This window comes from Mobula hypostoma, chromosome 3 (genome assembly GCF_963921235.1).
Source record: "Mobula hypostoma chromosome 3, sMobHyp1.1, whole genome shotgun sequence".
NCBI lineage: Eukaryota > Metazoa > Chordata > Chondrichthyes > Myliobatiformes > Myliobatidae > Mobula > Mobula hypostoma.
Window position 1 is genome coordinate 190,796,888 of NC_086099.1, and position 24,279 is coordinate 190,821,166.

The 24,279-nt window shown below is 40.6% G+C and overlaps 1 protein-coding gene across 6 annotated transcripts in view; it reads right to left on the reverse strand.

Annotated features, from left to right (window-relative positions):
* mpp7a (MAGUK p55 scaffold protein 7a) overlaps positions 1–24,279 on the reverse strand; it is a 526,318-nt gene that overhangs the window by 203,897 nt on the left and 298,142 nt on the right. For all 6 annotated transcript variants that reach the window (XM_063044292.1, XM_063044293.1, XM_063044295.1 and 3 more), the window contains one exon: positions 4,247–4,324. In XM_063044292.1, the coding sequence (XP_062900362.1) occupies positions 4,247–4,324 (78 nt within the window). The remainder of the gene's footprint in view (positions 1–4,246; positions 4,325–24,279) is intronic.

The following is a 24,279-nucleotide window of genomic DNA, read 5'->3' on the forward strand; positions in this document are numbered from 1 at the left end:
CCCTAAATTCTAGGCATGGGCTGTATCTTCCTTGATGGCACGCACTGGGTGTATCAGTTGCCTTGAAGGATACTGCGGTATCTTGCAATTACTGTAACTTAAGCATTCAAAAGTGGAGAAAAAAGTAATGTCTTTTTTTTGAAAATCAGTCCAAAAATCTTCACTTTTCAACCAATAATAGGCAACAGCAGATTTAATTTTGTGACTAAAATACTTAAATGAAAATCTAATTGCTTCTATGGCACAACAAGCTAGGCTTATTTTCCGTAATTGTCCATTTTTAATAGAAAGCCCTTTTAGTAGGTGGGACAATAAAAAGTAAATTTGGTGCAAATAGCTCCATGCACAAAATCAGAAATGAACAGATTCTCATCCCTGAAGAAGATGGCAGAGTTCATCATCAAAACATCGGTGTAAATCAATACCTGTACCCTGCTGGAAGCTCAGAAAGAGTTTACTCATTAACAGATCTCACTTCATTCTTTGCATTGGTCACAAAGCAGTGTCCACCATCGGGGGATTTGGCCATTTGTGACTCACTCAAAGCAGCACAATTATTTCAGCGATACGTACTATGAGCAGATGATTAAATGAAGGGCCAAAATGTCTTTGTGCTTTCGTATGGTGTTCCAAGAAGTAACAATGAATGATTGATTTAAAAAAAAACTCCTTCCAGGCCACCCAACTGTAATCTTACATGATCCTGAATGGGATACATGACCTTGCTCAATTCTCATACAACAAAGAATGGAGGGGAAACATTAAAAGATAAGCATCATTATTTTATCAAATTGCCACGAGGTAACTCCATAGCTGGAATACCTAGTTTGCCAGTACTGTTAACATTGTACTATGGTATTTTCCTCCCTTAAGAGCAACAATCAACACTATAATTATGCCATTTACCACTGTCTACAGAATACTAATATTTTGCCCTGAGGACTCTTGGAACACTTAGTCACACAACATAAACTAGACACTCCAGGAAGCAGAATAATGAGTTTTAGTTCAATGTCAACAGTGCTGATCAGCAAGTTACTACAAAAATAAAGTAGTTTTCAAATTTCAAAGCCGACATGAAACAAATTGATATTTAAAAAAAAAATGAAATGGAAGTGAACAATATCAGAAAATGATCAAGTACTGTAAGTTCAGACAGTTGATTATAGAAACTGGAATAACATACACAACACTCATTAATTGAAGTGAGGGAAAAGAATCTTTCTTGCAAAGAAAGCATTTGGTATCTTTTCTCTTACCTTTCATTTGTGAGAATGAGTTTGACATATTGAGCAAAGTAGAGAAAGCCCTATTCTCAGCCGTTGATCAATATTCAGTTTGCCCAGGTGCACATAACATCAATGTCAGTTTTTTCCTGCTTTCAGTAATCAAAATTATCCATATAGAAATATCACATCTTCATGTATGAGCTCTGCATCCTAAACTTTCCCATTTTTTGATGCTGCACTTGTGCATCAACATGCTTCAGCATTATTTGCATTTTACATACAGTATGTACAAAGGAGAACTGTGATAAGAGTAAAAATAGAAGAGTATTACATAAATTGTAGAAATGTGCTCAGATAGATCTACGCTTTTGTACATGAAATATAAAATTAGCATGCAAGCAGAGAAATCAAAAGAAATGTAAGCTGTGAAGACATCTACACAACACTTCAATACAGTGTACAGATTGTGTGTCCTTATTTCAGGAAGGATATACTTGCTGGGTAAGGTTTGCATCCGTGCTCATGAGACTGATTACAGGATATGGCTGTCTTTTGAGGAAATATTGAATGGAACAGGTCTGAAGTTATTGAATTCCAGAGAGAAAAGAGGTAATTGCACTGAAATATCAGTATTTCAAGAAAGCTTAATAGGGTATATGCTGCAAAAATAAAAAAGCAAAATATGCTCGAAAGACTCGGGAAGTTGGGCAGTATTTGTGGGAAGGAAAAAGAATTAATGATTCCAGTTAAACACCCAACAGCAGAACTGGGAAGGAAAAAAACATTTTAATTCAATGTTGGAGAGAAGGTGGTGGGGAAGTGGAGGGTAATGAATAGGACTAAGAAAATAACTCCAATAGAGTCTTGCCAAGGAGCTCAGAGGATATGACACTGATGGGAGAGAGAGGGAGTGGGGGAAGACAGTAGAGAAGAGGGGGATCAGGGAGAGAGACACGGAGGTGGGGAGGCAAGGGGGAGAAGACGTTGGGGGCATGGGGGCAGACACAGAGGGACACGTTGGGGGGAACACATTGGGGTGCCAGACACGGGGGACAACTAATCGTGGAAAAGCTGATGGAATGCCATGTTTACTCTTTGAAAAGGAAATACCTGAAAATTTTATAGAAGAGGACACCTCCTTTGATGGCAGAGATGATCCAAAGGGAAGCCAGAAAAGGCCCCGTACTGCCTCAAGTCTGCATGGCAACACAAAATGGCTGGAATGGCAGAAACTCCAGCTCTTCCAATTTTACCAGCACCGGGATAACCTTGCCCTTGATGGACATTGCCTTATACGGTGATTGAGAGTTGTGGTACCACCCAAGCTGAGAACTTAAGTGTTGGAGGTGCAACATGCTGGTCATCTTGGTGTGGTCAAAACGAAAGCATGGCTTGAAGCTTTGTCTCGTGGCCTGGGATAGATCAGCAGATCAAGCAGTTTGCCATGCACTGTTTGGGATGGCAACACATCCAGAAGAAAGGTGTCCAGAGTTGTTAGATCCACTTCTTGCAGTCCCAGAGTCAACTCCTACAACTATCAGAAACTGGAATAGTTTCACAGCTGCAAATCTCACCTGCCAAGCAGAGTTTTTCCCTGCCCCCTTGGCAGAAAAGACCTTATCCCACAAGAGCAAGAAATCCTCCACAGTGATTAAATCTTTAGAACTGAATGAGATAATTTAAGATTTACTATGCTGTGTACGTCTATATGGTAGTTGCATAATATAGTATCCTGTGTATATAGAAATTTATTTAGGTGTTTAAGTTGAGCTGCATTCTATACTGATTTGGAGCTTATAGCTTATCAGGGAGGAGTATTGTGTATTTAATACATCAGTAATATTTGAATAATATATCATTGATTAAACATTCTTTGTTGTTTACATAATGCATTGCAGGTTATATGTAAAAGTAAGTGAATGGCATACATCATCATGTCACCACATCATATATGCATGTCTCACTGAAAGTAAAAAAAAAAGTAGATATGCATCTCCAACATAACAAATGCTGTCCGTGGATTTAAGGAGTGGGATAATGGAACTTCTCCCTGGAAACCAGTCTGGAGCCCAGGCCAAATGTCATCTTTCTGAATTATATTTAAGTCAAAAAAGGTAACTGTATGGCTTTCTCTTGCTTCAGTTAATACACATCTTTTTGATTAATTCTTGCTTATACTGGGAAAGCACCTTGAATCTGCCTTCAACGTCTAGGATATGTGAATCACAGTATTAAGTAATATCTTTGGTAATATAAGTAGTGACTCAAAGTAACTGAGAACAGCTCAGTTAACAATATTAATAATTTGCAAGAACATGGTCAATATACTAAGGACAACACCAATATATCAGCCAAATTTTCCAAGTAAAGTTTATACCAGTTTTAATGGGTGGTTAGCGCGACGCTGGTACAGCTCAGGGCAGAGATCAATTCTGATGTCATCTGTAAGGAGTCTCCATGTCCTCCCCATGGAATGTGGGGCTTTTCTCCAGGTGCTCCAGCTTTCTGCCACATTTCAAAGATGTACTGTTTAGCAGGTCAATTGGTCATTGTAAATTGTCCCATGATTAGTTTTGGGTTAAATCAGAGGTTTAAGGTGGCACAGCTCAGAGGGCCAGAAGGACCTATTCTGCACTGTAACTCTAAATAATAAATTAATAAAATACTGCAAGCATTCATCGTGCCCGGCTCCTTTAACTATGTTTGTATTTCACTCAATTTAGTATATTTTAATAGGTCTTTATTTTTGTCTGTTTTTCATGTCCTGCACAGTACTTTCACAGTTCTCCCTGTTCCTCCCATAAGGTTTTAAATGTGTTTTTTAAATTAAACAATACTCGTACTTAACATGCATCAGGCTTTTGATTTCCCTAGTTTTACAATTGACATATAATAAAACAGAAGAATAAAATGTACAGCTCCATCGTAAAAGAAAGTGACTGATCTCAGCTTTAATTCCACACAGACACTGTAGATGTGTTTATACCCAATGATCTCACCATGAAGATGACACTTACATCATCTGCCAAAGTGGCTGCGTTGTGAAGAACTGGTGTTGGGCTCTGCCTTTCATAATGCTGAAGTTTTTCATGGATCTGGAAAGTAATCACAGAAAGTTTAATATATCAAGCACATAGGAAGCAAAGCAATATGATCTTACTGAACCAACATAGTAGTAGTTTCTGGAAGAAAAGAAAAAATATTCATGGTAACCTAAAGAAGCTGGACACATAATGGCAATTCATCATAAATTTTGCCAGTGGAAATAAAAGTTTAGCGTACATACACAAATCACCTGGAAAAAATGTGGAGAATGCAGTGTAATCACAAATGAATTTTACAAGTTACAATACATCCATCCAAAATTATTTGAGAGCCATTTGAAATAGCTTCAAATATTGAGGACATATTTTGCACCGCTGAATAATAGGAAAATCCCATCTTGAATTTGTCATGTCCTGGACTCATTTGAAAGTCGCCGGTTCAGCTGCAACACTTTTGTCGATTTTGATTATATATGTAACTGCTGAAAATGAAGTCTGAAAGCTACAACTGAACTAGCATCTTAACAAAAATGCATGGAATTAACAGAATTTAAATTTTTATTCCTAATTTTTTGGCAACCAACTAACAGCCCATTACAGTAAATGACATCTGTAGTAGTATTTTGAATACATCTGGTTCATTGCTTTGGAATTTACTGCTTAATCGGAACCCAAGGATTTTTGTCTTGCTTCTGCAGACTTGAATAAAAAAGATAGTACAGTAATAGTGTAAGTAATAGCCATGCAAGCAAAATTTTACATTGCACTCTTTCATTTACAATATTACATATTGCAGATAAAAGACTATTTCATGTATTCTGATTTAAATCTTTATTCTCTATGTATTATTAGCACAAGTTAAATCATGTCTGGGAATTAATTAATAGCAGCTGATCCTAGCAAGCCCACATCTCCAGAATCTCTACTGTATCCCCTGTCTGCCCCCTCCTGCCCCCAAAATAACATTTCTGAGCATTGGCTCATGCTTTACCCCAAGAGGCATTCTAACTGCAGCTGCATTTCTGTTATGGTCTCTCCTCTTTTCAGCTACTGGACTGCACAGTTCCTTACAACTGTTCAGCCACGTCAAAATAAATCAGGGACTCCCTGGAAATCATCGGGGATTTTGTAGATGCATGCAGATGATAGAAAAAAATAGTATTCTACCAATTTTCAATGGAATTTTGAATTTTTTAAGAAAGAGTTATTTCAATTAAAATGATCAAAATATTGAAGAGAACGGCTAATCCTGGTAAATTAATCATTGAAAGTACCAAGGGACTAGAATTAAAATTCTTACGTTAGAAAAATTACAAGGTAAGTGAAGAAATACTGTAGATTTTAAGCCAAATGGTACGAGCCTCGTGGAAAATGTTGATTGGTAGCAACTGCAGGTATTTGATTCATAAGTGAAGAGAAGCTGATAAACTATTTAATTATTTTCTTAAGATACTGCAAAATATCATTAATGACTGACATTGGTTGAGGTTTCAGTTTTACTTGTGGAGCCCCTTGGATTGCTTTTTTGGCAAGTGGGGCAAACACAAGGGTGTATCATTGCAATATTTGAATATGTTCAGCTCACAGGGTTGAGCAAGCAAGGACTGAAATCGGAATTAGAATCAGGTTTAATATCACTGGCATATGTCATGAAATTTGTTGTTTTGTGGCAGCAGTACATTGCAATGCATAGAACTACAAGTTGCAATATAAAGAAACAAACACATACATATATGCATAAGAAGTTGATCCCACAGTGGACTCACTTTCAAAGACACTTCATATCATGTTTTTGATATTTATTTGTTATTTATTTATTTTCAGTATTAGCACAGTTTGTTGTTTTTTTGCACACGGGTTGAATGTGGCCTTTCATTCATTCTATTTTGGTTATTTTTCCATTATGGATATATTGAGTATGCCCACAAGAAAATGAAACTCAGGGTTGTATATGGTGACATGTATGCACTTTGATTATAAATTTCCTTTGAACTTTGAATCAGCATATAGGAGGGAGATGCAAAATCTAGCTGAGTGGTGCCATGACACCTACTGTACCTCCTACCCAATGTCAGCAAGTCCAAGGAGCTAATTATTTACTTCAGGAGGAGGGAAGCAGAGGTCCATAAAACAGTCCTCATTGGGGGAATCAGAGGTGGAGAGGGTCAGCAACTTTAAATTCCTTGGTGTTATTATTTCAGAGGACCTCTCCAAGGCCCAGCATGAAAATGCAATTATGAAGAAAGCACAGCAGTGCCTCTACTTCCTCAGGAATTTCTGAAGATTGGGCATGACACCTAAAACTTTGACAAACTTCCATAGATGTGTTGTGGGGAGTCCATTGACTGGCTGTATTACAGCCTAATATGGAAACACCAATGCCCTTGAATAGAAAATCCTCCAAAAGTAGTGGATACTGCCCAGTCTGTCATGGGTAAAACCCTCCCCAAAATTGAGCACATCAACATGGAATGTTGTTGCAGGAAGCAGCATCCATGATCAGGGACACCATCACCCAGGACACACTCTTCTCACTGCTGCTATCAGAAAGATGGTACAGGAGCCTCAGAACTCACACTACCAGAACAGTTATTACCCCTCAACTATCAGGCTCTTGAACAAGAGGAGATAATTTCACTTGCCCCATCACTGAACTGTTCCTGCAACCCAAGGACTCACTTTCAAGGGCTCTTCATCTCATGTTTTACAATTGTTGAGAATTATTTTTTTAAATTTATTTATTCATTCATTCATTCCTTTTATATTTACACAGTTATCTTTTGCACACTGGTTGTCTGCCCTGTTGGGTGCTACACCTGCCCATTTATCTTCTCCCTCACAGTTCGTGTGCTTGCAACACTGTGTGTCCGACAGAGTGAACAGCAGCACTGGGGCTCCACAGGGGACTGTCTTGTCTCCCTTTCTCTTCACCATTTTCACCTCGGACTTCAACTACTGCACAGAGTCTTGTCATCTTCAGAAGTTTTCGGATGACTCTGCCATAGTTGGATGCATCAGCAAGGGAGATGAGGCTGAGTACAGGGCTACGGTAGGAAACTTTGTCACATGGTGTGAACAGAATTATCTGCAGCTTAATGTGAAAAAGACTAAGGAGCTGGTGGTAGACCTGAGGAGAGCTAAGGCACTGGTGACCTCTGTTTCCATCCAGGGGGTCAGTGTGGACATGGTGGAGGATTACAAATACCTGGTCATACGAATTGACAATAAACTGGACTGGTCAAAGAACACTGAAGCTGTCTACAAGAAGGGTCAGAGCCGTCTCTATTTCCTGAGGAGACTGAGGTCCTTTAACATCTGTCGGACGATGCTGTGGATGTTCTACGAGTCTGTGGTAGCCAGTGCTATCATGTTTGCTGTTGTGTGCTGGGGCAGCAGGCTGAGGGTAGCAGACACCAACAGAATCAACAAACTCATTCAGAAGGCCAGTGATGTTGTGGGGATGGAACTGGACTCTCTCACGGTGGTGTCTGAAAAGAGGATGCTGTCCAAGTTGCATGCCATCTTGGACAATGTCTCCCATCCACTACATAATGTACTGGTTGGGCACAGGAGTACATTCAGCCAGAGACTCATTCCACCGAGATGCAACACAGAGTGTCATAGGAAGTCATTCCTGCCTGTGGCCATCAAACTTTACAACTCCTCCCTTGGAGGGTCAGACACCCTGAGCCAATAGGCTGGTCCTGGACTTATTTCATAATTTCCTGGCATAATTTACATATTACTATTTAACTATTAATGGATTTATTACTATTTAATTATTTATGGTGCAACTGTAACGAAAACCAATTTCCCCCGGGATCAGTAAAGTATGACTATGACCTCCATTCAGGGCCCTTCAACAATCCTTCCAGTTGAGGCAACACTTCACTTGGGAATCTGCTGGGGACAGCTATTGTGTACGGTGCTCCAGATACGGCCTCCTCTACATTGGCAGGACCCGTCGTAAATTGAGGGACCACTTTGTTGAGCACCTCTCAAGCAGAATATGCCAGTGGCCAAGTATTTTAATTCCAAGTCCCTTCCCTTTCCGACATGTCAGTTCATGGCCCCTCAGCGTGGAGAAGCAATACCTTGTGTCCTGTCTCAGTAGCCTCCAACCTGATGGCAGAAATATTGATTTCTCCTTTCGGTAGACTAAGTTTTCTCCCCTTTTTCTATTCTACACTCTGACATTTTACCTCTTCTCAGTCCTAAAGAAGGGTCTCAGCCTGAAATGTCGACTGCTTATTCATTTCTATGGATGCTGCTTGGTCTGCTGAGTTACATAGAACATAGAAAACCTACAGCACAATACAGGCCCTTTGGCCTGCAAAGCTGTGCCAAACATGTCCTTAACTTAGAACTACTTAGGCTTTACCCATAGCCCTCTATTTTTCTAAGCTCTATGTAGCCATCCAGGAGTCTCTTACAAGACCCTATCATTTCCGCCTCCACCACCACCGCCGGCAGCCCATTCCATGCACTCACTACTCTCTGCGTAAAAAACCTACCCCTGATCCTATTCTGTACCTACTTCCAAGCACCTTAAAACTACGCCCTCTCATGCTAGCCATTTCAGCCCTGGGGAAAAGCCTCTGACTATCCACATGATCAATGCCTCTCACTAACTTGTACACCTCTATAAGGTCACCTATCGTCCTCCATCATTCCAAGGAGAAAAGGCCGAGTTCACTGAACCTATTCTCATAAGGCATGCTCCCCAACCCAGGCAACATCCTTGGAAATCTCCTCTGCACCCTTTCTATGATTTCCACATCCTTCCTATAGTGAGGTGACCAGAATTGAGCATAGTGCGCCAAGTGGGATCTGAACAGGGTCCTATATAGCTGCAACATTACCTCTTGTCTCTTGAACTCGATCCCACGATTGATGAAGGCCAATGCACTGTATGCCTTCTTAACCACAGAATCTACCTGCGTAGCAGCTTTGAGTGTCCAATGGCCTCAGACCCCAAGATCCCTATGATCCTCCACACTGCCAAGAGTCTTACCATTAATGCTATATTCTGCCATCATATTTGACCTACCAAAATGAACCATCTCACACTTATCTGAGTTGAACTCCATCTGCCATTTCTCAGCCCAGTTTTGCATCCTATCAATGTCCCGTTGTAACCTCTGACAGCCCTCCACACTACCCACAACACCCCCAACCTTTGTGCGATCAGTAAATTTATTAACCCATCCCTCCACTTTCTCATCCAGGTCATTAATAAAAATCACAAAGAGTAGAGGTCCCAGAACAGATCCCTGAGGCACACCACTGGTCACTGACTTCCATGCAGAATATGACCAGCCTACAACCACTCTCTGCCTTCTGTGAGCAAGCCAGTTCTGGATCAACAAAACAATGTCCCCTTGGATCCCATGCCTCCTTACTTTCTCAATAAGCCTTGCACGGGGTACCTTATCAAATGCCTTGCTAAAATTCATATATACTACATCTACGGCTCTACCTTCAACAATGTGTTTAGTCACATCCTCAGAAAATTCAATCAGGCTTGTAAGGCATGACCTGCCCTTGACAAAGCCATGCTGACTATTCCTAATCATATTATGCATCTCGAAATGTTCATAAATCCTGCCTCTCAGGATCTTCTCCATCAACTTACCAACTACTGAAGTAAGACTCACTGGTCTATAATTTCCTGGGCTATCCCTACTCCCTTTCTTGAATAAGGGAACAACATCCGCAACTCTCCAATCTTCCGGAACCTCTCCCGTCCTCATTGATGGTGCAAAGATCATTGCCAGAGGCTCAGCAATCACCTCCCTCACTTCCCACAGTAGCCTGGGGTACATCCCATCTGGTCCCGGTGACTTATCCAACTTGATGCTTTCCAAAAGCTTCAGCACATCCTCTTCCTTAATATCTACATGCTCCAGCTTTTCAGTCCATTGCAAGTCATCCCTACAACAGTTCCTCCAGCTTTTGTGTGTGTTGCCAAAAATGTTGTTGTCTGTAACTTAATTGAAAGTACTAATGTACATTAACACAAAAGTAGTGATAATCAAGGAAGAAGCTGAAAAAAATAGGAGCGATAAAAATCAAAACTGGACTACTAGAAAGGCTAGGAGGAAATCACCTCACCTGGATACAAGATGCTTCCATGGAAATGAACAGACAGTGTAAAAATTGTAGAAATACAGGTCAGAATGCAGGAGTAAAAGTTATTCTTTTTAATAGAGAGTAAACCCAGAGGTTATACTGCCTTGGGGTGTATAGGGTGTCAGGGAGGGGTAGCACCACTGGTGGGGGAAATGTCACATCCTTTTCAAGGCGGTTAGTCCAACTTTGGTCCCCACCTGGCATTCAGCTCTTACCTGTGGCTCCTCTTAGCTGTTTGCATGCGACAGCGGCCACACCCCTGGCAATGGCTTCAACAAGCCGGCTAAACCAGGTGAGGGTAGCCGACGGGTCTCAAACCCTTGGTGAGATAGGGAGTTGTCTATCCCAGCATGTGACGACAGACTCCGGCAGATTGAGCGGACGAGACCAATGGAAGGTCCAACGATCAAGAAGGCAGACTCTGCAAGCGTTGTGGAACGTGTAGAGCAGGACAAGACCCAGAAGACGTCCTGGTCATCCACTGCGCCTAGTCCCATCTCCAGCCGTCTAGACTCTGTCTCGCCACTGGACCCAGATGGGAATTGGGAAGCGAGAGTGAGAATGACGCTGTGCAACTCTCCCTCACTTAAATCTAAATCACGCGCTAGTCTTGATACAATAGACGATAGGTGCAGGAGTAGGCCATTTGGCCCTTCGAGCCAGCACCGCCATTCACTGTGATCATGGCTGATCATCCACAATCAGTATCCAGTTCCTGCCTTATCCCCATAACCTTTGATTCCGCTATCTTTAAGAGCTCTATCCATCTCTTTCTTGAAAGCATCCAGAGACTTGGCTTCCACTGCCTTCTGGGGCAGAGCATTCCACATATCCACCACTCTCTGGGTGAAAAAGTTTTTCCTCAACTCTGTTCTAAATGGCCTACCCCTTATTCTTAAACTGTGGCCTCTGGTTCTGGACTCACCCATCAGTGGGAATATGCTTCCTGCCTCCAGCGTGTCCAATCACTTAATAATCTTATATGTTTCAATCAGATCCCCTCTCATCCTTCTTAATTCCAGTGTATACAAGCACAGTAGCTCCAATTGTTCAACATATGACAGTTCTGCCATCCCGGGAATTAATTTTGTGAACCTACGCTGCACTCCCTCAATAGCAAGAATGTCCTTCCTCAAATTTGGAGGCCAAAACTGCACACAATACTCCAGGTGTGGGCTCACCAGGGCCCTGTACAGCTGCAGAAGGACTTCTTTGCTCCTATACTCAATTCCCCTTGTTATGAAGGCCAGCATGCCATTAGCTTTCTTCACTGCCTGCTGTACCTGCATGCTTGCTTTCAGTGACTGATGTACAAAAACACCTAGATCTCATTGTACTTCCCCTTTTCCTAACTTGACTCCATTTAGATAATAATCTGCCTTCCTGTTCTTACCACCAAAGTGGATAGCCTCACATTTATCCACATTAAACTGCATCTGCCCACTCACCCAGCCTGTCCAAGTCACCCTGCATTCTCGTAACATCCTCCTCACATTTCACACTGCCACCCAGCTTTGTGTCATCTGCAAATTTGCTAATGTTACTTTTAATCCCTTCATCTAAATCATTAATGTATATTGTAAACAGATGCAGTCCCAGCACTGAACCCTGCGGTACCCCACTAGTCACCGCCTCCCATTCCGAAACGGACCTGTTAATCGCTACTCTTTGTTCCTGTCAGCCAGCCAATTTTCAATCCATATCAGTACTCTTTTCCCAATACCATGTGCCCTAATTTTGCCCACTAATCTCCTATGTGGGACTTTATCAAAGGCTTTCTGAAAGTCCAGGTACACTACATCCACTGGCTCTCCCTTGTCCATTTTCATAGTTACATCCTCAAAAAATTCCAGAAGAAAAAATTCCAGTAGTCAAGCACGATTTCCCCTTCTCCAAGCTGACTCGGACCTATCCTGTTACTGCTATCCAAATGTGTCGTAATTTCATCTTTTATAATTGACTCCAGCATCTTTCCCACCACTGACATCAGGCTAACCGGTCTATAATTCCGTTTTCTCTCTCCCTCCTTTCTTGAAAAGTGGGACAACATTAGCCACCCTCCAATCCACAGGAACTGATCCTGAATCTATAGAACATTAGAAAATGATTACTAATGCGTCCACGATTTCTAAAGCCACCTCCTTAAGTACCCTGGGATGCAGACCATCAGGTCCCGGGGACTTATCAGCCTTCATAATGGTGCCAAGGTCCTCAACTGTGTTAACGATGGATAAACACGTATACTGCCTAGAGTTTAGCATTGACTTTTGAAAAAAACCACGAGAAAATTTGTCAGCAAATCAGATGTGTATGCACTAACAGAGTCCAGAGACCTCTAAAGGTAAATTATGTATGGCCAACTGAACTGAATTTTGATGGGGATCAGAGAGTGTTAATGAGGAAAGTGGAGTTGATATTGTATCTGTTTTTTTTAATGCGTACTAAAGTATCAGTTATTTGACCTTCCAACAAAAATGGAAAACTTTCTGGCAAAAAAAGCAGAATAAAATAGGGTAGAAAATTACCTAATGGATCATAAACAGTTATGGGTTACAGTCATGTTTTTGGATTTCATGGAAGGTATCAGTAACATATCTCACGTTTCTATTCTAGGGCTAGTACAGTATGTTAATGACCTTTACAACATAAAATTTCTATGTCTAACAACCACCATGGAAGGATGGAATAGAGCAGGAGGACAAAATCAGGTTTCTATAACTGCTTAATACATAGCTGATAAAATTCATAGCAGGAAAAAAGGGAGGTAATAATTTTAGATAAAAGAATGAGAATACACCAAACATATCAAATGCACCGTTTCAAATGAACTAGAAAGACAGGGATTAGTTACCGTTTCTGTACGAAGTTGACAAGACAGGTTAAAGGAAGAAGCAAATCATCAAGATTATTGTTCTTTTTAAATCAGTTGCATGTAGAAGAAATGGAGTTTACTTTAAATATTAGTTCATTCTCGGATGGCGTACTGTATCCAATTTTGGACACTGCCCCTTCAAGGAGAACATAAAAATTCTGTAGGAGGTACAAAAATATTTACAAGATGAGTTCATGGGATAAGAAATGCAGTTATACAAACAGAAGAGAAGTTGGCGTTGTTCACGTTGGAGTTAAGGAGCTGCAAAGATCACTTGATAAGAAATCTTTAAAAATCATGAATGAATTAGACGACGAAAGAAAACTCAGTTTCTAAAGGTCCTGAAGTTCAAAACACAATTGCTGAAAGAACCACAAATGACACAAGGACAAATTGTTTCATACAATGAGTGGCCTGGAGTACATTGCCAGGTGATAGTAGTGTATTTACATTCAAGACAGCCTACAATGTAAAGAAATATTTGCGAGGTAAAACATTTCAAAGATTAGGGAAATGAGCAAGGAGCAGACCTAAGTCAATTGTTCTTCAAATGAACACTGTAAATATGACACCTCAAAATGCCATCATGATTGCATTGATTCCATATTTCATAGTCATACTTTATTGATCCCCGGGGAAATTGGTTTTCGTTACAGTTGCACCATAAATAATAAATAATAAATAATAATAAAACCATAAATAGTTAAATAGTAATATGTAAATTATGCCAGGAAATTATGAAATAAATCCAGGACCAGCCTATTGGCTCAGGGTGTCTGACCCTCCAAGGGAGGAGTTGTAAAGTTTGATGGCCACAGGCAGGCATGACTTCCTATGACGCTCTGTGCTGCATCTTGGTGGAATGAGTCTCTGGCTGAATGTACTCCTGTGCCCAACCAGTACATTATGTAGTGGATGGGAGACATTGTCCAAGATGGCATGCAACTTAGACAGCATCCTCTTTTCAGACACCACCATCAGAGAGTCCAGTTCCATCCCCACAACATCACTGGCCTTAAGAATGAGTTTGTTGATTCTGTTGGTGTCTGCTACCCTCAGCCTGCTTTCTAGCATATTTATGTGAAAATAAAATGGTTCATAGGTCACATGATGCAAATTAATTTTGTGTGAGTGATGCAATATATAATCGCATATCACAGTCACACTGTATATTGTATATTACAATTGCATACTGTATATCAAATGGAAAATGTAGTTCCTAATAAGTCATTAGTCAAGAGGCACAAAGAAAACCAGGCATTAGTATACATACTAATTCCCAAACTATTTACAGTTTCAGAGAACGTCAGATTATGGATGATACGGTGAGAGTTAAAGCAGCAGTGTGGAAAATAAAAGTTGCTGGATAAACGCATCAACATTTTTGTCAGTTTAAAAAAGCATCTTGCCTTGCCAAGTAAGAAAAATTGGAAATCTACTCAATATTTTCAGTAGGAAAGCCAACACATCATTTTAAACTGGAAAATAATATCTACTGTTTTAAAAAATGTACTCAAATGTAATAATAATGTCAGCAATTTCCACAATTCAGAAGTGTTTGCCAAAAAGAAAAAGGGTTTTGTATTTCATGTACAGGTTGAGTACCCCTTATCCGAAACGCTTGAGGCCAGAAGTGTTTTGGATTTTTGAATACATAGTGAGATAGTTTGGTATACTATCATTTCCAACTTTGAATTTATGTACTACCAGTAAGCAGTCTTTGTCTTACACATGTTCATCACACCTATGTACTAAATAGTACAAATTATTACATGCTATTAACATAATGAAAATAGAGTGTGTGCAGGGTAACAGCAGTATCCGGAAAATACCCGAATCAGCTGTTGAACAACAAACAATAGCAGGCTTTCAGACTCCACCTATGATTCTGTGTTTTGATTAAAAAATTACAGTATACTTGATTTGTATTTTACTTTTTTTTAGATTTTATATAAAGTATAAAAATAATCAGCATTGTAGATTTGTTCTGGTGTTGGATGTTCATCAGTAATCTTACCAATGCTTCATGATCAGCAGGTGCTTTCTCTTTAAAATTTTAAAAATCTTTAAACACTTAATGCTTTGCCTTACCTTAAAACGTTTGCAACCAGCCTGCTGAATATTCACAATTATCTTCCAATTTCAGTTTGTGTGATAGATCTTTCTTTGTTTCATAACCAGCTTGCCATTAAATGGCATATGTTCACTCCAACACTGAACTCTTCCAATACACAATCCAGACCTTAATTTTTTGCTCCATGCAGCATTTTTCTATTTTTCATTAACTTCTGTTTATTACATATGTAAAGTCCCTTTCTCAGAACTGTCTGTGATGTGCAGAGACCTGTGCATCGCCTGGGAACCTTGCTAGCGCTTTATAGAATTTTCTATTGCTGATGTTACGCCAGTGCTCAAAATTTAAAAAAATAAATTGGATTTTGTAATTTCACATAAGGGGTACTCAACCTGTATTGTGTTTATTGCTTATAGCTGACCTTTACAGGTGCTGCAAATGATTGTTTTCTGTAAAACAATCATTGCATTGTAACAAATCTAGGCAATTGCACAAAGCACACAACTATTTCTTGAATTAAAGTAACTTCATTTATTTTTCATGTCCTCACAAAGGACTACACCAGAATCACTTACTTAGGGACTATCATCTTGCAGGAGAATGATCATGAAATATCATGCAGAGAAAAGCAAACCTCAAAAATCATGGATTAACTCTAGTAACAAAAATAACAGTCACAACATAGTACATTAAGTTATTGTACAAAATTACCATCAAATAATATTTCAAAGTAGTTTTTAAAAGTTCAATGGAAATCACTGCTTCAAAACTTTAAAATAGGTCATTTAATATTAGTTGCAGTTGATTTGCATAAAGTCATATTGTAAAAAGCGTGTATTTATGGAATTAAGGAAGGTATTACTGGTCCACGAAAGCCATTTTACATATAACCAAAACACTAAGTGACAGCAGCAAGGCAAACCACCATACGGAAAACAACTGGGACTCATGGGACAGAAGCCAATCTGTGTGGTGATGAAGAGTAATATTTCCTCCTTGCTGACGATCAACACTGGCACACCTCAGTGACGTGTGCTTAGCCCATTGCTCTACTCTCTTTATATCCATGACTATGTTGTTCAAATGACATCTATAAATTTGCTGATGATACAATCATTGTTGGTAGAATCTAAGATGCAGTAGAGAGGGTGTACAGGAGTGAGATGCACCAGTTAGTTGAGTAGTGTCACATCAATAACCTTGCAATCAATGTCAGTAAGACTAAAGAGCTGATTGTGGAATTCAGGAAGGGTAAATTGAGGGAACAGGAAACAATTCTCAGAGGGAATGACAAGTGGAGAGAGTGAGCAATTTCAAGTTCCTGGGTGTCAATATCCTGGAGGATCTAACCTCGTCCTAATATATCAATGCAGCTATAAAGAAGGGAAGACAGTGATTATGTTTCATTGGGGGTTTGAGACTTGGATTGCCACCTAAAACACTTGCATATTTCCACAGATGTAGTGTGGAAAGCATTCTGTCTGGCTGCATCACTGTCTCGTAAAAACGTAGTCAGTTCCACCTTGGGTACTAGCCTCTGTAGTATCCAAGATATCTTCAAGGAGCGGTATCCAGAAAGGTGGCATTAATTTTTGAGGACCCCTATCAGCCAGGACATTTTCTTTTCTCATTGTTACCATTGGGAAGGAGGTGCACAAGCCTGAAGACACCCTTTCAACCATTCAGGAACAGCTTCTACCCCCCTGCCCTCTGAGTCCTCGGAAAACTCTGATCTCAAACCTCCGCTGCCTTGTGGCTATACCCACTCAAGGGGAAGGCTTTAGGAGAAAACCCCAAGGGAAAAATCTGGAGCTGAAGTCCATAAAACAGCCCTACATGGAGTTCAACGCTGACTGGCTACTCTTGTGATGCTGCTGGTACCAAACTGTATCAGTTCCTGCCTTCCTTGGGGCTCATCAGATGCATGGAGAGGGGGAGCTTGCTCTCCATATCATACTGCTCAGACCTCCAAATCTAGACAGCTAGGACGCAATATCCATGGTCAACTCTGACCGACGAAGGTCTCAGAATTGACTTAATTATTTACTATGTTTATCATGTATTGCATTGTACCGCTGCTGCTAAGTCACTAAATTTCATAACATATGCCAGTGATATTAAACCTGATTCTGATAAACGGGAAAGCCTACGCTACTTATACAATATATAATTTGATACACGAAGTGAATAACCAAATGAATACAAGCAATCTTTACAAATTGTCATTGTAATCTGTGTTACAATTTGAGGTTTCTGAAGAATGGAAACAAGATTTTAGTCGAAGTGTGGCATGGTGGCACAGTTGTTCCTTTAGTACCAATTTAGGGTTGATTGCTGCCTGTGTGGAATTTCTGTATTGTTGTAGCAGCCGCAAGGGCTTCTGCTGAGTGACGTTGTTTCCTCCCATATCAATGACATTCATGCAGGATAATGAGCTACTTAATGTGGAGAGGTGATAAAAGAATTAAAGGAGAGTTGGTGAGTCTGTGACAGGACTACAATGAAGGAAAAGGCAACAGACTGATGGGATTGCTCCATTAAATTGGCTTCCTTCGGTGCTGTATTTTTTAAGTTGCTAAACCAAGGCTTGGCTGCATTTGATTAAAATTTAAGGTAGTACATTTAAAAAACTGAAGAATCCACTGATAAAATTATATTAGTGTACTTATCTTTCAATGACATTTGTTAGGATTCTCCAGATATACTAATGAAGAATTTTGTGAATTGCCAGGTAATAGAACCATAGAACCATAGAACACTACAGCACAGAAAACAGGCCATTCGGCCCTTCTAGTCTGTGCCAAAACATTATTCCGCTAGTCCCATTGAGCTGCAAGACCATGGATCTGTGCCTGGAAAGTCTTCACTCTCCAGGGCGCAGGCCTGGGCAAGGTTGTACAGTATGGAAGACTACCAGTTGCCTCTGCTGCAAGCCTCCCTCTCCACAACACCGATGTTGTCCAAAGGAAGGGCATTAGGACCCATACAACTTGGCACCAGTGTCGTCGCAGAGCACTGTGTGATTAAGTGCCTTGCTCAAGGACACAACACGTTGCCTCGGCTGGGTCTCGAACTCACAACCTTCAGATCGCTAGTCAAATGCTTTAACCACTTGGCCTGCATCCCATCCATGTACCTATCCAATTTATTCTTAAAACTTAAAAGTGAGCCCGCATTTACGTCAGATGGCAGCTCATTCCACACTCCCACCACTCTCTGAGTGAAGCACTTCCCCCTAATGTTCCCCCTAAACCTTTCCCCTTTCACCCTAAAGCCATGTCCTCTCGTATTTATCTCTCCTAATCTAAGTGGAAAGAGCCTATTCACATTTACTCTGTCTATATCCCTCATAATTTTGTAAACCTCTATCAAATCTCCCCTCACTCTTCTACACTCCCAGGAATAAAGTCCTAACTTGTTCAATCTTTCCCTGTAACTCAACTCCTGAAGACGCAGCAACATCCTAGTAAGTCTTCTCTGCACTCTTCCAATCTTACAGATATCCTCCCTATAGTTAGGTGACCAGAACTGTACGCAATACTCCAAATTTGGCCTCACCAATGTCTTGTACAACCTCCCCATAACATCCCAACTCCTATATAGGTGTCCTTTCTGCATCGCCTCTGATCTGGGCCGACATTTACGTGCCAGGCGGCACCTAATTAATTAGCTTGTTTATTTCGGCCTTTTTCTCAAAGATGTGCTGGGTGCTGTACCCCTTCATTCTTTGCGGATTGGTATCGGTTCGCTGCCTGGAGGGTGGGGGCCACTGCACCACCCCAACCTCCAAATACTCAGCTTAACACACCATCATCAGTGTGCTCGGTGCTGTCTTCCTGATTCCCGTAAGTTAGGGGTCACCAACCCATTGATCGCGATCGACCTGTCGATCTTTGAGACTTTCCCAGTTGATCCCGAAAAAGATGAAAAATAAATACACAAATACTGTTGTAATGTGAGCATTATAAAAATAAGTAATACTAATTATGATAATGGTAATATAGCAATATTTTCGCTATTGAAAACTATTTGTAAAGAGAGATCGTTTCCCGGTTGCGGGGTTTTAGTTCCGTTCTTTCTGCCCAGTGCGCATGTGTGTATAGCCCCCCGCCATGCACTGCGTTTTCAGCGTAGCTTGTGCTGCTTCAAAGTGACCAATTAGGTTAGATAAGAGTACAGACTGTTGCAAACATCAATATACGGCACTCGCTGGTGATATCCTGCAAGGTAGCTAGCTAGCATGGCGAAGGCTCCATGAAAGAAGGCGAAAACGTACAAATTCCATCCAGAATGGGAAGAGGAATTTCTATTTACCTTGGTGAAAGACAAGTGTCTATGTATGTTGTGCCACCAAACACAAGCACTGGCTAAAAGGGAATCTGAAGCGGAACCACAACACCAACCACCAAGAATTTAAAGACACCTACCCACCAAAGAGCGCAATTCATGCCTGGAAAGTTGAGCTGAAGTCAGGGTTGAAGGCCCAGCAATCGTTTTTCACAAAACATGCTGCTCAAAATAAGGCTGCTATTGAAGCATCATTTCGTGTAAGTCACCTTTTGGCTAAACACAAGAAGCCTTTTACAGATGGCGATTTATTCAAGGAAGCAATGGTCATTACCGCAGAGACTGTTTTTAATGGCTTTAAAAACAAAAACGACATCATAACCGCAATACATAATATACCGCTTGGCCCTGCAACAGTGACAAGGAGGGTAGAGTCACTGTCAGAAGATGTGGATCAACAAGTGTTTAAGGAATTATCACTCTGTGAATATTTTTCACGACAGTTCGATGAATGCCTGGATGTAATGCAAACAACTCAGCTTGTTGTATTTGTCAGAATGGCTTTCCAGGATTTTACAACAAAGGAGGACCTCCTCACTCTTTTGCAATTAAAGGAGAGAACGAGAGGTGAAGATATTTACAATGAGTTTAAAAAATACATCCGTGAAAATGACATTCCTGTTCATAAACTGGTGGCAATTACTACTGACGGGGCCCCAGCAATGCGTGGTGTGCGCGTTGGTTTTATAGCACTGTGCCGTAATGACCCTGATTTTCCCAGCTTCCTGGATTATCACTGTGTGATTCATCAGCAGGCCTTGGCTGGGAAGGTCGTGGACTTTTCTCATGTAATGACACTGGTGGTCAAACTGATAAACTGGATTTGAGCAAAAGCGCTTCAGCACCGCTTATTCAAGGCGTTATTGGATGAGCTCGATGCCGCTTATGGAGACATAATTCTTCATGCTGATGTTCGGTGGTTGAGTCGCGGCAAAGTGCTACAACGATTTCTTGACGCTGCCTGAGATAAAGACTTTTCTGTCAACCAGACACGAGGAGCACGAAGAGCTATCAGATGATGCGTGGCTACTAGATTTAGGGTTTCTGACAGACATAACAGCTAAATTAAATGCACTTAACAACGAGCTCAGGGGAAAAGACCAATACCTAACCCACATGATAAGCACAGTAAATGCGTTTAAGGCCAAGCTCAGTGTTTGGATTTCAAATTTAAAGAATGGGAGGCTGACACACTTTCACAACGTGGAAAAAATGCTTTTCGCCCTGAGCAGTACTGTGCTCACCTAGACAAACTGGCAATAGAGTTCGATCAGCCTTTTAGGGAGTTAAACGTCATGAAAGATATTGCTGCATTTATTTCAAACCGATTTCTGCCGATTGATATAGAACAGATAGCAGCCAAATTCCAGCAAGTATTTGGTGTGCCACATGATTCTGAAATGGAAATAATTGATTTGCAAAATGACATCAAACTTAAAGCAAGATCAAGGGACGGTGACTTTTGGGGGCTTGTCAGCAGGGAGAACTTTCCTTATCTCACCGCATGTGCACTAAAAGTCAGTGCCTACTTTGGGTCAACTTATAAGACCATAAGACAAAGGAGCAGAAGTAGGTCATTCGGCCCATCGAGTCTGCTCTGCCATTTTATCATGAGCTGATCCATTTTATCCTATTTAGTCCCACTGCCCCGCCTTCTCACCATAACCTTTGATGCCCTGGCAACTCAGATACCTATCAATCTCTGCCTTAAATACACCCAATGACTTGGCCTCCACTGCTGCCCGTGGCAACAAATTCCATAGATTCACCATCCTCTGACTAAAAAAATTTCTTCGCATTTCTGTTCTGAAAGGGCGCCCTTCAATCCTGAAGTCATGCCCTCTCATACCAGACTCCCCCATCATGGCAAAGAACTTTGCCACATCCACTCAGTCCATGCCTTTTAACATTTGAAATGTTTCTATGCGGTCTCCCCTCATTCTTCTAAACTCCAAGGAATACAGTCCAAGAGCGGACAAACGTTCCTCATATGTTAACGCTCTCATTCCCGGAATCATTCTAGTGAATCTTCTCTGTACCCTCTCCAACGTCAGCACATCCTTTCTTAAATAAGGAGACCAAAACTGCCCACGGTACTCCAAGTGAGGTCTCACCAGCGCCTTATAGAGCCTCAACATCACATCCCTGCTCCTATACTCTATTCCTCTAGAAATGAATGCCAACATTGCATTCGCCTTCTTCACTACTGACTCAACCTGGAGGTTAACTTTAAGGGAATCCTGTACGAGGACTCCCAAGTCCCGTTGCATCTCAGAACTTTGAATTCTTTCCCTATTTAAATAATAGTCTGCCCGTTTATTTTTTCTGCCAAAGCGCATAACCATAAACTTTCCAACACTGTACTTCATTTGCCACTTCTCTGCCCATTCGTCTAATCTATCCAAGTCTCTCTGCAGACTCACAGAAGCTCTCTTACTGACAGACACCTCACAGACTGTCTCAGACTGGCAGTCTGTAGTTATGAGCCAAATTTCAGGGAACTAGCAGAAAGTATTCAGCCCCAGTCATCACACTGAGTGCAACAGTCAATTTTTATTCATTTATTTTTTGTGTTGAAATAAAACTAAATAATGACACTTAGAATTAAAGGTGTGAAGTATTGTAATATTCTTAAAGAAAGACAGCTATGGCCTGTTTGATATGCTAGTTACAGTGTTTTCTTGTTTGAACTAATTTGAAAGTTTGACAAAAGTATTTTGTCTAATTCAAGTACATTTAGCCCAAATAAAAGGCCTCAAATTGGAAGTACAATCTGATCTGTGTTTTCTCTAAACGATTTAGTAGGTAGATCTTGCCTTTCACTAAGGTCGAGGTAGGATTAAAAAGGTTGGTGACCATAAAAAGGTTGGTGACCACTACCGTAAGTGATTCTACACTTTACATACATTATTTCTACTTTATCTAGGCTGTGTATTTTTACGTGTTATTTGGTATGATTTGGCAGCTTCATAGCTTAAAGGTTATTGGAGAGCGCTTGCGCCGTGTTTCTGCCGAAAGCGCTTGCGTGAGATTTTCGCTATGGAGAACAGTGCAGGCAATGATTGTGAAAAAGTATTTCTACTTTATATAGGCTGTGCATTCATCATATCATTCCTGCTTTTACTATATGTTACTGTTATTTTAGGTTTTATGTGTTATTTGGCATGATTTGGTAGGTTATTTTTGGGTCTGCGAGTGCTCACAAATTTTTCCCATATAAATAAATGATAATTGCTTCTTCGCTTTACGACATTCCGGCTTATGAACCATTTCATAGGAATGCTCTACCTTCGGATGGTGGGGGAAACCTGTACTCAATACTTTGATTTATGAATGCCAGGAAGCCAAAAGCCTTCTTTACAACCCTTTTTACCTGTGACGCCACTTTCAAGGAATTATGTACCTGAGCTCCCAGGTCCCTTTGTTCCTCCGCACTCCTCAGTGCCCTACCATTTACTGTGTATGTCCTACCTTGATTTGTCCTTCCAAAATGCAACACCTCACACTTGTTAATAATGTTAATTCTTCAACTTGGATTACTTTCCATATAAAGATCAAAGACACTGAGATAACATGGACCAAAAAAGCATAACCTATGTGAACCTTTGTACTGACAAAAAAGCAGAACCCTCCACTATCTCAACATAAAGAAATGTCAATCAAATCTACATGACTCAAACAACCTGATCATGAAATCAAGTTGGTTTATTACTTTTATACAGATCCCTTATTCTAACACTTCTATTTGAAAACTACTAAAACATTTCTGATCCAATAAAACTTCTCCCTGGTTTCTCTCTGCATCATTGGCATTGAAGGCCATTGAAATAATCCTGTACAATCTTTTGCAACCTCCTTAATCATGAAATTGTTCCTTAAGTTATTAATAAAACAACCATTAATAGTCTTCTTCTGCATTGATTCTCAGTAAATTGATTAATTAGGCATGTCCCCACATATTCCTCCGAGGAAAGATAAGTGGAACAATATTATTGTCCTACTCCAGGCAATGAGACCCCAGTTGTAAGCAGTCTGCTGAAGTGTGCAGGCAAAATCATTGGAATCCCCAATACCAGACTTCTACAACAGCTACATTGCTTTGAATTCTGTTGACTGAAGAAAGCATTAGGCAGAGGAAAAGTTCAAAGAATTATCTTGAAAAAAGCAGCAAGATTTCCATTGATTTCCATTGGTTCATGAGTGTTCAAAATGAAGCAGCAGTATTCAGGATGGCCTTGATAACATGCACTTGATGTAACAAAGAAGCCTTCCTTAAGCAGACGGATGCACCATTCCCCAAAAAGCCCACCTACTAAACAGATAACACCCACACCAACTGTAGAAAAACCTGGGAAAACCTGCAGATGCTGGAAATCCAAGCAACTGACACAAAATGCTGGAGGAACTCAGCAGGCCAGGCAGCGTCAATGGAAGAGTGAACAGTCGACGTTTCAGGCTGAGACCTTTCATCAGTGTTGTGGAAAAACCTGCATGTCTGATCAGCAAGATCAAGGCACAAGAAATTGGAAGGTCAAAGTCAAAGTAAATTTATTATTGAAGTACATATATGTCACCATATAT